Raw genomic sequence first — 16732 nt, 5'->3', positions numbered from 1 at the left:
CTGTGGTAAAAAGGCCTATTGCTTCTGTCATATTGAACACTGTGGTAAAAAGGCCTATTGCTTCTGTCATATTGAAAACTGTGGTAAAAAGGCCTATTGCTCCTGTCATATTGAACACTGTGGTAAAAAGGACTATTGCTCCTGTTATATTGAACACTGTGGTAAAAAGGCTTAATGCTCCTGTCATATTGAACACTGTGGTAAAAAGGCCTATTGCTTCTGTCATATTGAACACTGTGGTAAAAAGGCCTATTGCTTCTGTCATATTGAACACTGTGGTAAAAAGGCCTATTGCTTCTGTCATATTGAACACTGTGGTAAAAAGGTCTATTGCTTCTGTCATATTGAACACTGTGGTAAAAAGGCCTATTGCTTCTGTCATATTGAACACTGTGGTAAAAAGGCTTATTGCTCCTGTCATATTGAACACTGTGGCAAAAAGGCCTATTGCTTCTGTCATATTGAACACTGTGGTAAAAAGGCCTATTGCTCCTGTCATATTGAACACTGTGGTAAAAAGGCCTATTGCTTCTGTCATATTGAACACTGTGGTAAAAAGGCCTATTGCTTCTGTCATATTGAACACTGTGGTAAAAAGGCCTATTGCTCCTGTCATATTAAACAATGTGGTAAAAAGGACTATTGCGTCAGTGGTCAGCAGAAAAAAAGCTATTCTGCTGCTTGTGAGCAGTGATGTTTTCACTGCTGTGACAAGATGGTAACTGAAATATAAAGATTTAGTATGCTAAAATGGCCCGCCTCTGATTCCTCTGTTTATGTGTGCATCCGTGCATCTGTGCATCTGTGTGTGTGTGTGTGTGTGTGTGTTGTATGTGTGTGTGTGTGTGTATGTATGTGTGTGTGTGTGTGTGTGTGTGTGTGTGTGTGTGTGTGTGTGTGTGTGTTTGTGTGTGAAAAATCAAAGTAAACTTCAATGCTATTTGGCTCTAAAAACACAGTCCATGGTGGCAGACCATCTAGCCACCGTGACTGAGAGAAATCTGAGAGAAACTCAGTAAGCACAGCCTGGCCATAGAAACCGGCCATCATAGACAAACCTGGCTGCCCAGAGAGGACAGGCTGTGCTCACTCTGCCCTCAGAGAGAGGTCGAGACAGAGCTGCATTTTCTCCTACACTGCCAGAACTATGCAGACTTACGGGCAATTTTCCTTCCCAAAATTGAAAACAAATGCAACAATTTTGAAACCAAAACAGAAAGGGAGAAAATCCAATATCTATTGGGAGAAAAAACATATTTGTGTGTGGTTTGTGGTCCCGTGTAGCTCAGTTGGTAGAGCATGGCGCTTGCAACGCCAGGATTGTGGGTTCGATTCCCACGGGGGGCCAGTATGAATTTTTTTTTATGCACTCACTAACTGTAAGTCGCTCTGGATAAGAGCCTCTGCTAAATGACTAAAATGTAAAATGTAATATTAGCTGCTAAATATGTAGCTTCTTGCCACACCTGTAGAGACAGCCTGTGGAACGACCAACCAGAGCAATAAGATTGCTAACTGAGTCTTTATCACTAGTTCATTATTGTCCTAGTTCATTTCTTACTGTTGGGATAACAACCACTAAAGCTGCAATTTTTAACTTTTTGGGAGACTCGACCAAATTCACATAGAAATGTGTGTTATAGATCTATAATTTTAATTGAAAGCAAGTCTAAGAAGCGGTAGATCTGTTCTATGTGAGCTATTTCTATGCCTCCCGTTCTGAAGTTTTGTTTTTGCGTCTTTTACTTTTGGTTTTGTACACCAGCTTCAAACAGCTGAAAATACAATATTTTTGGTTATAGAAAATATATTTCACAGCTGTTTAGATGGTACAATGATTCTCTACACTATTCTTGCTTGTTTTGTCACATAAACTGAAATTAGGCAAACTATTAGAATTTTAGCAACCAGGAAATGGCGGAATGATTTCTGCGTAGTGCATCTTTAAAATGTTATACAACATAAATGACGAAGAAAATAGTAAGATGATACCTTCTTCTTTCAGGCAGAAATTAAGCCGTTTCAACAATTAATTGGTTTCTGAAGGCCACGTGCATTTTATCGAAATGGGAGAGAATGAGATCATTCACTTAACTGTGGTTGCTAATGCATTAAATGATGAGGAAATGTAAATGTATCTGAGCTCTAGCTCCGAATGCTTCCTGTGATCAGACTTTTAATCAAGCTCCTGGAAGAAGAATATATTAGCACTACTATCTGCTCTCTGAGTCTCAGCGTTCCCATGAGTGTTGTAAAAGTGAAGCAGCACTGCGGGAGGAGAGTTATGTCCGACACAAGCACACTGGTGTCCACCATTGTCCTTTAGCAATCTCAACATGTCACTCCTCATACGGAAGAGATCGAAGCGCTAGCTCTCTAGGGGCCGGGCTATAAGACGGATAGGCCTGTGATTTACCAGCTTTGGGTTTGTGCTATCTCCCTCTTGAACATAAGTGTCAGGTGCATGTTATCTTATATTACTTCACCTGATGGAGACCTGATGAAGGCTGTTTCAGCCAAAAGACAAGAACAGGAAGAGCCTGTTTGAAAGTAAAACAGGCCTTCTATTCAAGGTGTAAAACCTAGTCCCGTATCCACAAAGTGTCTCAGAGTAAGAGAGCTGATCGAGGATCAGTTCGACCTCTGCCCATGCATTATAATCTAAAAGGAAAACCTGATCTTAAGTCAGCACTCCTACATTGTTATTGATTATTGCATTGTTGGGTTTTGAGTTTGCAAGAAAGGCATTTCACTGTACTTGTGCATGTGACATTAAAACTAGAAACTTGAGATGCTTGAAAAATATAGTTGGTCTGTAAAACCTGGTGTGATTCTATAAACCCATATTGATCTGTGACCTTGCTACTGTGTGAGAGGAAGGAGGCAGGAGACTTTCCACTGTAGCTGTACAGCTGCAGGCATAGCCTAAAGAACCATAACAAACGCTGCACTGTTCTTGGCCTTGATTGTGTTTTGTTTACCCGGCAGGCAAAACTGTCTGCAATGACATTAGTCTCTGGTTGTGATGACATCATGATGACGTCATTGTAACCAGTCAGTTTTGCCCGCTGGGAAAGAGTAACAGTGATGTACACACACATAGATGCGTCAGAAATAGTAGCCTATGGACCCTCGTCAAAAGCAGTGCAGGGAATAGGGAACGATTTCGGACGCAACCATATTTCACAGTGATGCGTACACACACACCCTCCCTCTACTAACGCCTGTTCTTACCTGGCAGGCGTTGTAGAGCAGCTGGTGCTCAAATTTCTTGATACCCAGAATGTTCTGGAACATCTCGTAGAGCTGGTCCTTGCTGAGGATGAGCTCTGAGGCTGCGCTGGCCGTCATGCGCTGCTGGGCCTTGCGTGGGTCCTCGTCCCCGCGGTAGATGGTGTCGAACTTGGCCATCCAGGAGCTGAGCACTGTCTCCTTGCTCAGGCCGTCGATCTCAGGCAGGCTGCGGACACGCTTCTCGATGTGCCTCTTGAACACCTCCCTGCAGTCATTGGCTGAGAATCCCCCGCTCTGGACCATCTTGGCAACGCGGTCACTCTTCAGGAACACCTGCGGTCACAGAGAGACATGTGGAAAGGATTGATACCCGCACACTGTTGAAAACATCCAGAAGAAATCCAAAACAGAGGTTTAGATGCAAATATTATAATTATTAGGACAGATGCCCCAAAATGTGCACAGCGCAATAATAAATAAAAGTGAAAAGATAAACATTTTGGTTGACTTAACCAATCATCAGTGTGATAAAGGGCACACACCCCTGGCTCATATACATTTTGATTACATCACATAATCAAAGCTAGATAAATGCAAGCAGAGCATCTTAAATTATAATGCCACAGAGAGAGAGAGCATTGTGATGTCAATGACTGTCACGTAACACAGTAGAGACAGATAGGGTCAAACTGCTGTTGCAGCTACAGATAATAATAGGTCTACCTTTAATTTATATAGTGCTTTTCATTACAATGAATACCAAAGCACTAAAGGTGGCTAAGCGACATAAAAGAAAAGCATATTTCCATGTTTGCACTTGGAGGCACTTGGAATGCAAACAACAGACAGTGGAGATATGAAAACACATAAACCAGGTTTGCTGAGATAATATCATTTATAATAACATACCTGAAACATTTACACTGCTACTGTAAGAGACTATCTAATTACCGAAACTAAATGAAGAATCTCCTTGTATGTTTTATTTAACATATTCTTGAGTAGACTATACCCACTGGGCACACACTGGCTGAATCAACATTGTTTCCAAGTCATTTCAATGAAATTACATTGAACCAACATTGAATTGACATCTGTGTCCAGTGGGTATGGTGATTACATATGGGTACCTGCCAAAATAAAGGAAACACCAACATAAAGTGTCTTAATAAGGCGTTGGGTCACCACGAGCTGCCAGAACAGCTTCAATGTGCCGTTTCATAGATTCTACAAGTGTCTGGAACTCTATTGGAGGGATGTAACACCATTCTTCAACGAGAAATTCCATCATTTGGTGTTTTGTTGATGGTGGTGGAAAACGCTGTCTTGGGCGCCACTCCAGAATCTCCCATAAGTGTTCATTTGGGTTGAGATCTGGTGACTGAGACACACACACACACACACACACACACACACACACACACACACACACACACACACACACACACACACACACACACACACACACACGCACACACACACACACGCACACACACACACATACACACAACACTTGAAACCCCCCCCATGCTCCTTTGAGACCCCTCTTTCAATGTCACTGAGATCTCTTCTTCTAGCCACGGTAGCCAAAATAATGGGCAACTGGGCATTTTTATACATAAACCTAAGCATGATGGGATGTTAATTGCTTAATTAAATCAGGAACCACACCTGTGTGGAAGCACCTGCTTTCAATATATACTGAACAAAAATATAAATGCAACATGCAACAATTTCAAAGATTTTACTGAGTTACAGTTCATATAAGGAAATCAGTCAATTGAAATAAATAAATTAGGCCCTAATCTATGGATTTCACATGACTGGGAATACAGCTATGCATCTGTTGGTCACAGATACCTTTAAAAAAGGTAGGGGCGTGGATCAGAAAACCAGTACGTTTCTGGTGTGACCACCATTTGCCTCATGCAGAGCGACACAACTCTGTCGCATAGATTTGATCAGGCTGTTGATTGTGGCCTGTGGAATGTTGTCCCACTCCTCTTCAATGGCTGTACAAAGTTGCTGGATATTGGCGGGAACTGGAACACATTGTCGTACACATCAATCCAGAGCATCCCAAACATGCTCAATGGGTGACATGTCTGGTGAGTATGCAGGCCATGGAAGAACTGGGACATTTCCCAGCTTCCATGAATTGTGTACAGTCCTTGCAAAATGGGGCTGTGCATTATCATGCTGAAACATGAGGTGATGGCGGCGGATGAATGGCACGACAATGGGCCTCAGGATCTCATCACGGTATCTCTGTGCATAAAAATGTCCATAGAATGCAATTGTGTTCGTTGTCCGTAGCTTATGCCTGTCCATACCATAACCCCACCACCACCATGGGGCACTCTGTTCAAAATGTTGGCATCAGCAAACCACTCGCCCACACAACGCCATCTGCCCGGTACAGCTGAAACCGGTATTCATCCGTGAAGAGTACACTTCTTCAGTATGCCAGTGGCCATCGAAGGTCGGTTACGACGTCGAACTGCAGTCAGGCCAAGACCCTGGTGAGGACGACGAGCACACAGATGAGCTTCCCTAAGACGGTTTCTGGCAGTTTGTGCAGAAATCCTTCGGTTGTGCAAACCCACAGTTTCATCGGCTGTTCTCGTGGCTGGTCTCAGACGATCCCGCAGGTGAAGAAGCCGAATGTGGAGGTCCTGGGCTGGCGTGGTTACACGTGTTCTTCGGTTGTGAGGCCGGTTGGACGTACTGCCAAATTCTTTAAAACGACATTGGAGGTGGCTTATTGTAGAGAAATTAACATTACATTCTCTGGCAACAGCTCTGGTGGACATTCCTGCAGTCAGCATGCCAATTGCACGCTCCCTCAAAATCTCTGGCATTGTGTTATGTGACAAAACTGCACATTTTAGAGTGCACCTGTGTAATGATCATGCTGTTTAATCAACTTCTTGATATGCCACACCTGTCAGGTGGATGGATTATCTTTGCAAATGAGAAATGCTCACTAACAGGGATGTAAACAAATATGTGCACATCATTTGAGAGAAATAAGCTTTTTGTGCGTATGGAACATTTCTGGGATCTTTTATTTCAGCTCATGAAACATGGGACCACCACTTCACATGTTGTGTTTAAATGTTTTGTTCAGTGTACTTTGTATCCCTCATTTACCCAAGTCAAGTGTTTCCTTTATTTTGGCAGTTACCTGTATGTTTAAGAGGAATCTCATATAATTATGAAATCTTTCAAATGCATTTCACAATCTTTGACATTTGCTTTAGCCCACCTGGAGTGCCAGATGGGCAGGGTTTGTAGACTATTATTTTGGTTCCATTGCGCCAGGCAAACTCAATCAAGCCCAGCTAAAGCATTTCAAATAGTATTTAAACCTAGGTCTGCTGTTGACCATAACATGTAAGACTCCACACACCACACACATCCGTTTGTTCATCATTGTGGATCCAATGTACAGAAGTACAAAAGTCGGGGTCATCCTGTGTGTGTGTCTGTGACTGCAACCACTCTGACTCTCAGCCTGCAGATGAATATGAGCCAATGGAAGGTAGCCATCCATGCATGATGACAAAAAAAGGAAAAGCCAGTGTCTGACTGCAGTACCACACCACAATAATGGTGGAGTACTGAACGATGCAGTTTAGCTAGATGTTCGCTCTCTGCTCTACAGAGATATACTGGAGTAATATAACTATAACAGCAGAGACGGAAAAAGAGGTAGCAGCATATAGAATATTGGCGAGTAATGTTGACAGCCACTGGATGGAAATCCACTACAGACTCTCTCCCTCCTGGTCTCCTGTCCTTCTAGTCCTGAATTATTCAGACTGAATGGGGAGAATGCTATTCTTTCTCATTTACTGTGTGTGTGTGTGTGTGTGTGTGTGTGTGTGTGTGTGTGTGTGTGTGTGTGTGTGTGTGTGTGTGTGTGTGTGTGTGTGTGTGTGTGTGTGTGTGTGTGTGTGTGTGTGTGTGTGTGTGTGTGTGTGTGTGTGTGCGTGTGTGTGCGCGTGCGTGCGTGCGTGTGTGTGTGTGTGTGTGTGTGTGTGTGCGTGCGTGTGTTTGTAGAGTAAATGTCTATCTGAGGACCCTACATGTAGGAGAACTACCTGCCAGAATGACTTTCTCTCCTACCGGGTCCAAACCAACCTTACTTTATAGAGCAGCTAGGCTAGTAAAATACTGATTGATGTTGTTTCCTCCAGTCAGTCTGAAATCTGAGAGATATACTTTGCCTGCTCTCTCTTTAAACCCCTTTTCTCTCCTGTGAAAGGACGGGGAGAGTGATGGGGCTCTAAATTACTATCTGGTTCCTATCCAGGCAGACGGCAGCCATTTTACAGAGAGCTACTCTACCTGTGGAGCGCTCACTCTCACAAATCACAATCACCGCTGAGACAAACGGTCCTTGATATCCGGTATCCTTGGGACATCCCAACTCTTACATTACCCCATTGAAGTTGAAAATTCAAATAGTTTAGGTGAGGGTTAAGGTTAGGGTTAAGGTTAGGTTTAGGATTTAGGGTAGGGACGTCCCAAGGATACCAGATAGCACTAACAGAAGACAAACCACTGCTGGAGAAGCAAATCTTTAGTCATTATCTGTCAGGAATGGAACATGGACAGGCAGGCTTTGTACATCATAAGAAAAACATCTAAGACCCCTCCATCATCACAGTGTCATTATTTTTTGAACGTCAGTCTTTGATATTGGTAGTGGTGGTTGTTCTTACTGTCTCTTGTTTCATTGATATCCTCTCTTAGTATAGTGAAGCCGATAGAACACTGGCTGTATCCTGGGCACTGCAGAGATAGTGAACTGTGTCTGTGGCTGTGTCTGAACCTGTGTATGTGTATGTACGTACTGTATATGTGTATGTATGTATGTGTGTGTGTGTGTGTATGTGTGTGTGTGTGTGTGTGTGTGTGTGTGTGCGTGTGTGCGTGTGTGTGTGTGTGTGTGCGTGTCGTGTGTGTGTGTGTGTTTGTGCTTGTGTGTGTGTGTGTGTGTGTGTGTGTGTGTGTGTGTGTGTGTGTGTGTGTGTGTGTGTGTGTGTGTGGCGGTGGCAGCAGCAGCAGCACACACACACTGGCACAGGCCAGTCCTTTCTCAGGGTCACCCTCCATCCCCTTAACGACAGAGTCATGGGGAGCGAACCAGACAAGGCCATTGTAATAGCACAGGACACACACATCAGACTTACTGTCTATCAGGCCCCAGCACACTCTAAGACTATCACAATCAAAATTGTGGCCCCATTGTCCACTGAGACTAAACACCAGTGACACACTACAGTAAGAAGACAGTAGAGTTTTAACCCTGTCATGTTCTGTATTTACAACACTGAATGAAATAATGGAGTTGCTGTGGGGAGAGAGAGAGCAAGAGAGGGGGCGGGGGAAGAGAGAGAAGAGAGAGAGAGAGAGAGAGAGAGAGAGAGAGAGAGAGAGAGAGAGAGAGAGAGAGAGAGAGAGAGAGAGAGAGAGAGAGAGAGAGAGAGAGAGAGAGAGAGAGAGAGAGAGAGAGAGAGAGAGAGAGAGAGAGAGAGAGCAAACACACTTGACACATTGGATAGAACAACCAAAAAACAGAGCAAACTAGAATGCTATTTGGCCCTAAACAGAGAGTACACAGTGGTAGAATACCTGACCACTGTGACTGACCCAAACTTAAGGAAAGCTTTGACTATGTACAGACTCAGTAAGCATAGCCTTGCTATTGAGAAAGGCCGCCGTAGGCAGACCTGGCTCTCAAGAGAAGACAGGCTATGTGCACACTGCCCACAAAATTAGGTGGAAACTGAGCTGCACTTCCTAACCTCCTGCCAAATGTATGACCATATTAGAGACACATATTTCCCTCAGATTACAGCGATCCACAAAGAATTAGTAAAACAAACCCAATTTTGATAAACTCCCTTATCTACTGGGTGAAAAACCACAGTGTGCCATCACAGCTGCAATATTTGTGACCTGTTGCCACAAGAAAAGGGCAACCAGTGAAGAACAAACACCATTGTAAATACAACCCATATTTATGTTTATTTATTTTCCCATTTGTACTTGTAACTATTTGCACATTGTTACAACACTGTATATATACATAATATGACATTTGAAATGTCTTTATTATTTTGGAACTTCTGAGTGTAATGTTTAATGTTAATATTTATTGTTTATTTCACTTTTATTTACTATCTACTTCACTTGCTTTGGCAATGTTAACATACGTTTCCCATGCCAATAAAGCCCTTAAATTGAATAGAAATTGAGAGAGAGAGAGAGAGAGAGAGAGAGAGAGAGAGAGAGAGAGACTTGACAGAGAGAAAAAGCACAAGCCTGTAACAGTAAATGTATTTGTCCTGATTGACTTTGGTGCTTTCAGAGTTCTTCATGGCCCAGGAAGCAGACAGACCTGTGTGGGCGTGTCTCAGTCAAACAAAGAAGACAAAGTAACCTGCCGTCATCCATTACGTGAGTAAACACTATTTCAATGGAGAAGCAATTTTGTCTATTTACATGAAATCGATTTCTTTGTTTTCAAACGGATTGCTTTGGCTTTGGAACTCCTTCAAGGCATTGCATTAATAGAGTTTATTTGGCCCCTCAATTTTTTTCTTTATTGTTGGACATACAAAAAAGTGTGACGGGTCCGCACTCAAAAAAGATGTTGCATAAAGCTCATCTCACTTTTCATGTAAATTATATATTTTTTTCACTGCATCAGGGACAGCGTACATAAACGTTTCGGCTTTGCAGCCTTCCCCAGTGAGAAGGCACGAATCCCCTTCATTCAAAAACAGCACCCATTGAACACATGTGAGAAACCGATGAGCAGCAGGTGCCTTCAATCAGGGTTGCCATTCATCTGCCAATTATTGTTGGACATGAAAGACTGTAACAACACCAGCAAATTAGCTCCAAGTTATTATAATTTTGGAAATAGGTTCCAAAGTATTCCCACGCATAATAGAGATATATACTGAGTGTACAAAACATTAGGAACACCTTCCTTATATTGAGTTGCACCCACTTTTGCCCTCAGAACAGCCTCCAATTCGTCGGGGCATGGACTCTACAAGGTGTCAAAATCATTCCACAGGGATGCTGGCCCATGTTGACTCCAATGCTTCCCACAGTTGTGTCAAGTTGGCTGAACGTCCTTTGGGTGGTGGACCATTCTTGATACACACGGAAAACTGTTGAGCGTGAAAAACCTAGCAGCGTTGCAGTTCTTGACACACTCAAACCAGTGCGCCTGGCACCTACTACCATACCTTGTTCAAAGGCCCTTAAATATTTTGTCTTGCCCATTCGCGCTCTGAATGGAACACATACACAATCCATGTCTCAATTGTCTCAAGGCTTAGAAATCCTTCTTTAACCTGTCTCCTTCCCTTCATCTATACTGATTGAAGTGGATTTAACAAGTGACATCAATAAGGGATCGTAGCTTTCACCTATATTCACCTGCTCAGTCTGTCATGGAAAGAACAGGTGTTCCTAATGTTCCTAATGTTTTGTACACTCAGTGTATGTGATCGTATACAAATGTAAGCAAGGTTTGAAAATATTATGTTTTAGTCAATTATATCTGTTTGGGCTTCTTGCGGTCAATTTGCAGTCTAAAAATAATTTGTAATTATGTTCCATCCGCTCAAGAAAAACTCGGCCCACGGCTGAATCTACTTGATGATCCCTGATGTAGAACGTATAGAATGGGGACTCTAAGTATCATATAGAGGAGGATAGAATAGGAAATCCCCTATATGGGTATTTTTATCTGCACCATAATTCTCCTATTGTTGAACTGGTTGAATTGTGACTATAAAGTAGGTGTGAGTACGATGGCAGCCTCTCTAGCACCAGAATAGCGTGGTAGCTATTCCATCTAGTCAGTGAATAGATGTGATGTGCTCACGACACTCTGCATCATCTCATTCACCATTTTCCCCCACACAGCACAGCAGTTCCCTGGAATTCATGGCCAAAGCAACAGAACGCTGAGAAACAGAGCAGCCGCTTCAATCCCACTATACGAGAGATGGCTTCCTAGCCCTACAGCAAGAGAGAAAGATAAACTAACTCACTGAGGACAAGGTATTTATTTTTCTATTCCTCTGTATCTCAACTCTGCCACTCCATTTTCAGCAGCACGGACAGACTGTATCTCAACTCTTTCGTTGCTCGGATTTTGATTCATAGGAGAAGCTCTCAGAGACAGAGGGAGCTGGAGGGTTTTTATGAAACTCATCTCTATGCTAATTGAGTTAGATCAGCAAATGCCAGCTATTCTCACCACCACAACATATAGGAAACACATGCACAAGATTAGAACACATAAGTGGTTTCTATAGAGAAAGAGAACATGGTTCTGATGGTTCAGTTAACAAGCATATTTTGACAGTGCGATAAGTTGACAGATGAGATGACAAATAGGTAGGTTGAGTTACAGAATTGTCTTACAGCAGAGAGAGAGAGAGAGAGAGACAGAGAGAGAGAGAGAGAGGGAGAGAGAAAGAGAGAGCGAGAGAGAGAGAGAGTGAGAGAGCAGAGAGAGAGAGAGAGAGAGAGAGAGAGAGAGAGAGAGAGAGAGAGAGAGAGAGAGAAAGAGAGAGAGAGAGAGAAGAGAGAGAGAGAGAGAGAGAGGGGACTGGTAGTGAGTATTATGGGACTTGCAGGTGTTACAGCAGGTGCAGAGAAATGCTTATGTTACTAGCTGAGTGTAACTGAGTCAGGTTTTGTGGGTCTCCTTGCTCGCACACGCTTTTTCAGTTCTGCCCACAAATGTTCTATACATTCCTCCAAACATAACGATGGTCATTATGGCCAAACAGTTCTATTTTTGTTTCATCAGACCAGAGGACATTTCTCCAAAAAGTATGATCTTTGTCCCCATGTGCAGTTGCAAACCGTAGTCTGGCTTTTTTATGGCGTTTTTGGAGCAGTGGCTTCTTCCTTGCTGTACCTGTTTCCTCCAGCATCTTCACAAGGTCCTTTGCTGTTGTTCTGGGATTGATTTGCACTTTTCGCACCAAAGTACGTTCATCTCTAGGAGACAGAACGCATCTCCGCGTCTCCTTCCTGAGCGGTATGACGGCTGCGTGGTCCCATGGTGTTTATACTTGCGTACTATTGTTTGTACAGATGAACTTGGTACCTTCAGGCGTTTGTAAGTTGCTCCCAATGATGAACCAGACTTGTGGAGGTCTACAATTTTTTTTCTGAGGTCTTGGCTGATTTCTTTTCATTTTCCCATGATGTCAAGCAAAGAGGCACTGAGTTCAAGGTATGCCTTGAAATACATCCACAGGTACACCTCCAATTGACTCAAATTATGTCAATTAGCCTATCAGAAGCTTCTAAAGCAATGAATTTTCCAAGATGTTTAAAGGCACAGGCAACTTCTGACCCACTGGAATTGTGATACAGTGAATTATAAGTGAAATAATCTGTCTGTAAACAATTGTTGGAAAAATTACTTGTGTCATGCACAAAGTAGATGTCCTAACCGACTTGCCAAAACTATAGTTTGTTAACAAGACATTTGTGGAGTGGTTGAAAAATAAGTTTTAATGACTCCAACCCTAAGTGTATGTAAACTTCCGACTTCAACTGTACATATGTCATGACTTGCCCTCATGGGTTGAGGATCAAACATTCCTGCTAGGCAAAGGTTTGAACACCCCCCTTTCCTGAGGGGCCAGTTTTATGACTTAACAGCTTTTCATAAATAGTTTGCAGAAAAGGACTCCTTTTGGTCTCTAGTATGGGAAGAAAGGATTTCCCTGTGAGACAAAGGAAGTCTTCCCGCCAAGACTCCAACATCCAAAAGTGGATAATGAAACAATATTCCTACTTAAAATAATCTGGGAAAGGGTCAGTGGGGATCTAAAGAATAATCATGTCATATTGTTTAATATTTTGTGATGTCATTAAGGATGGTATCAAGTAATAACTGTAATTCGGAAAGTGTACATATTCTATCTATCAAGTTTACATCTAAATGTTGTATAAAATATATGATTAAGTATTAGAGTATTTTGGTGAAGATAGGAATGTGATTTTAGTCTTCTAATGAGATAATAGTTTTTCATACAGTGAGGGAAAAAAGTATTTGATCCCCTGCTGATTTTGTACGTTTGCCCACTGACAAAGAATAATGGTAGGTTTATTTGAACTGTGAGAGACAGAATAACAACAAAAAAATCCAGAAAAACGCATGTCAAAATGTCATAAATTGATTTGAATTTTAATGAGGGAAATAAGTATTTGACCCCTCTGCAAAACATGACTTAGTACTTGGTGGCAAAACCCTTGTTCAATCACAGAGGTCAGACGTTTCTTATAGTTGGCCACCAGGTTTGCACACATCTCAGGAGGATTTTGTCCCACTCCTCTTTGCAGATCTTCTCCAAGTCATTAAGGTTTCGAGGCTGACGTTTGGCAACTCAAACCTTCAGCTCCCTCCACAGATTTTCTATGGGATTAAGGTCTGGAGACTGGCTAGGCCACTCCAGGACCTTAATGTGCTTCTTCTTGAGCCACTCCTTTGTTGCCTTGGCCGTGTGTTTTGGGTCATTGTCATGCTGGAATACGCATCCACGACCCATTTTCAATGCCCTGGCTGAGGGAAGGAGGTTCTCACCCAAGATTTGACGGTACATGCCCGGTCCATCGTCCCGTTGATGCAGTGAAGTTGTCCTGTCCCCTTAGCAGAAAAACACCCCCAAATAATGTTTCCACCTCCATTTTTGTGTTCTTGGGGTCATAGGCAGCATTCCTCCTCCCTCCAAACACGGCGAGTTGAGTTAATGCCAAAGAGCTCGGTCTTGGTCTCATCTGACCACAACATCTTCACCCAGTTCTCCTCTGAATCATTCAGATGTTCATTGGCAAACTTCAGACGGGCCTGTATATGTGCTTTCTTGAGCAGGGGGACCTTGCGGGCACTGCAGGATTTCAGTCCTTCACGGCGTAGTGTGTTACCAATTGTTTTCTTGGTGACTACGGTCCCAGCTGCCTTGAGATCGTTGACAACATCCTCCCGTTTAATTCTGGGCTGATTCCTCACCGTTCTCATGATCATTGCAACTCCACGAGGTGAGATCTTGCATGGAGCCCCAGACCGAGAGAGATTGACAGTTCTTTTGTGTTTCTTCCATTTGCGAATAATCGCACCAACTGTTGTCACCTTCTCACCAAGCTGCTTGGCGATGGTCTTGTAGCCCATTCCAGCCTTGTGTAGGTCTACAATCTTGTCCCTGACATCCTTGGAGAGCTCTTTGGTCTTGGCCATGGTGGAGAGTTTGGAATCTGATTGATTGATTGCTTCTGTGGACAGGTGTCTTTTATACAGGCAACAAGCTGAGATTAGGAGCACTCCCTTTAAGAGTGTGCTCCTAATCTCAGCTCGTTACCTGTACAAAAGACACCTGGGGAGCCAGAAATCTTTCTGATTGAGAGGGGGTCAAATACTTATTTCCCTCATTAAAATGCAAATCAATTTATAACATTTTTTACATGCGTTTTTCTGGATTTTTTGTTGTTGTTATTTTGTCTCTCACTGTTCAAATAAACCTACCATTAAAATTATAGACTGATCATTTCTTTGTCAGTGGGTAAACATACAAAATCAGCAGGGGATCAAATACTTTTTTTCCCTCACTGTAAAGGTATGGCACCGTACTCCCAACAGTCATGTATGAATGCTTAAACATGCTTAAACATACTTGTATGCTCATTTATGTATTTCCTAACTAAAGGTCTAAGGAAGGTTTCTTATGGCTCAATAATACTGATGAATGGCGTGGATTATACACCTCTGCTCAGTCCCACATTGTGACGTCTACCATTCCATATTGAGGCAAACATGCAACAGCTCTGTGACATTTTATCTTTCCTCGATTCCTTGCATCCTTTTTCCAAGCCTCCTTCTAAAACCCCATCTGAGAAGAGGACCCAAGATTCCTCCCCTCAGACCTCAAGAAGGATGCGAGTAGAGAGGAAGTGAGGAGTTGAGCTGAGAATAATTGGGACAGAGCTCATGTCATTGTTTTAGGTGGAACCTTATGTTGAATTATACAGTTGTTATCCGTTTGCACATACAGTATATCTTTGTTCAATGTGCTCTTTCCACATATGGCTCTGGCTTGCTGATAATATCTGATCTGATGAGACTCCCATGTGATTTAACACCTGTATTACTGCCTGTAATCAATAAAACATCCAATGCTAAATTGAAACAATTGTGGTTCCAAATCAGACAATTACTATAAAACAAATCTGTTTTCCTCAGTTAAATGTTTGGTGAACGCATGGCGTTGCTTTGTCCTCAGTCCTCCTTTGAATTCTGTGTGTACAATGATGACATGTTGACCTGAGTTTAGCTGGTTAATCATATTAATTTCAGTTAACATTCTATTAGGCACTCATTATGTACTGTATTAAGGTAGCAGGTTCTACCCTTCATGTCTCCATATAATAAAGAATACCCCATGTGATGTGTGTGTGTGCCCTTGGGCTTTCTCTAAACTAGCCTCCTAGTCCTTCTTTTCTTTCAATGGTATCATCATTATGCCATTATTATGTGTGTACCCACATGTTATTCCCAACAATGGAATCATTATATTTAGCTGTATTAAATGATGTCCAGGACCTAGTGTATGATGATTGAACTTGTTAGATCACAGCCACATTATGTCCATAATCTAACTATTATTTGATACATTAACTCCCCTCATATCAAGCAAACACATACCAGACACTTTGTGGAAAAGTGAAGAAAAACTATTAGCTAGTGATGGACTATGGTGTTACTTAGCTAGAGCAGACTGTCTGCTTTTAGTCTTACAGACAAACGTTGCTGGCTAACAAGTAATTAATTAGCTAGCTAACTTTAGCAAGTAGATTCGACTCAACCAAAGGTATAGTATAGCTTTTTAATGTATTTCCCAATTGCTTTGCGTATGTATCAAGTTGAAGCTGGGTTTCCCAAGTCGGTCGGTGATTACTGTTCTGCTGGCTATCCAGCTAAACAGACGGCTCTGAAGCTCATCTGTTTGACGTCATGCACCCAAGAAGTCTTAACCAATCACACGACACAACACAACACTGGACTGGCCAAGGGCAAACATTTGTTAGTTCGTCCATCACTCCAGTGAAAGTGACCAATCCAAGGTTTCTAGACATGCACCCGCTTCTAAGCCCCCCCACCCCCACCAGCCTGAAATCCAATCGAGAAAATATAGACATTGAAACCCTAAGGTGAGCAACTTGAGAAATTGAGAGTGAAAACCTGACAAAGACTTGACTATTGTTGGTGAACAATTTGATGCTTTCCCAAAATAAATTACTTGTTTGAACCACGTTTCTTTGCTTGCGGTTCTATATTTTTTGATTCAGACATTTTTCTTTTTGATCTGCAGCAATGATGTTCTGCTCGCTCAAAGTCACACTTGCAAACTCTCAAGTTTGGCCCAGCCTCGCGGGAACCATCCTC

At 42.4% G+C, this 16732-nt stretch overlaps 1 protein-coding gene across 12 annotated transcripts in view; it reads right to left on the bottom strand.

Annotated features, from left to right (window-relative positions):
• LOC121578155 (calcium-dependent secretion activator 1-like) overlaps nt 1-16732 on the bottom strand; it is a 148708-nt gene that overhangs the window by 86321 nt on the left and 45655 nt on the right. For all 12 annotated transcript variants that reach the window (XM_045223790.1, XM_045223791.1, XM_045223792.1 and 9 more), the window contains exon 3: nt 3235-3567. In XM_045223790.1, coding sequence (XP_045079725.1) covers nt 3235-3567 — 333 coding nt within the window. The remainder of the gene's footprint in view (nt 1-3234; nt 3568-16732) is intronic.

This window comes from Coregonus clupeaformis, chromosome 12 (genome assembly GCF_020615455.1).
Source record: "Coregonus clupeaformis isolate EN_2021a chromosome 12, ASM2061545v1, whole genome shotgun sequence".
NCBI lineage: Eukaryota > Metazoa > Chordata > Actinopteri > Salmoniformes > Salmonidae > Coregonus > Coregonus clupeaformis.
This window is presented reverse-complemented; position numbering and strand designations above follow the sequence as displayed.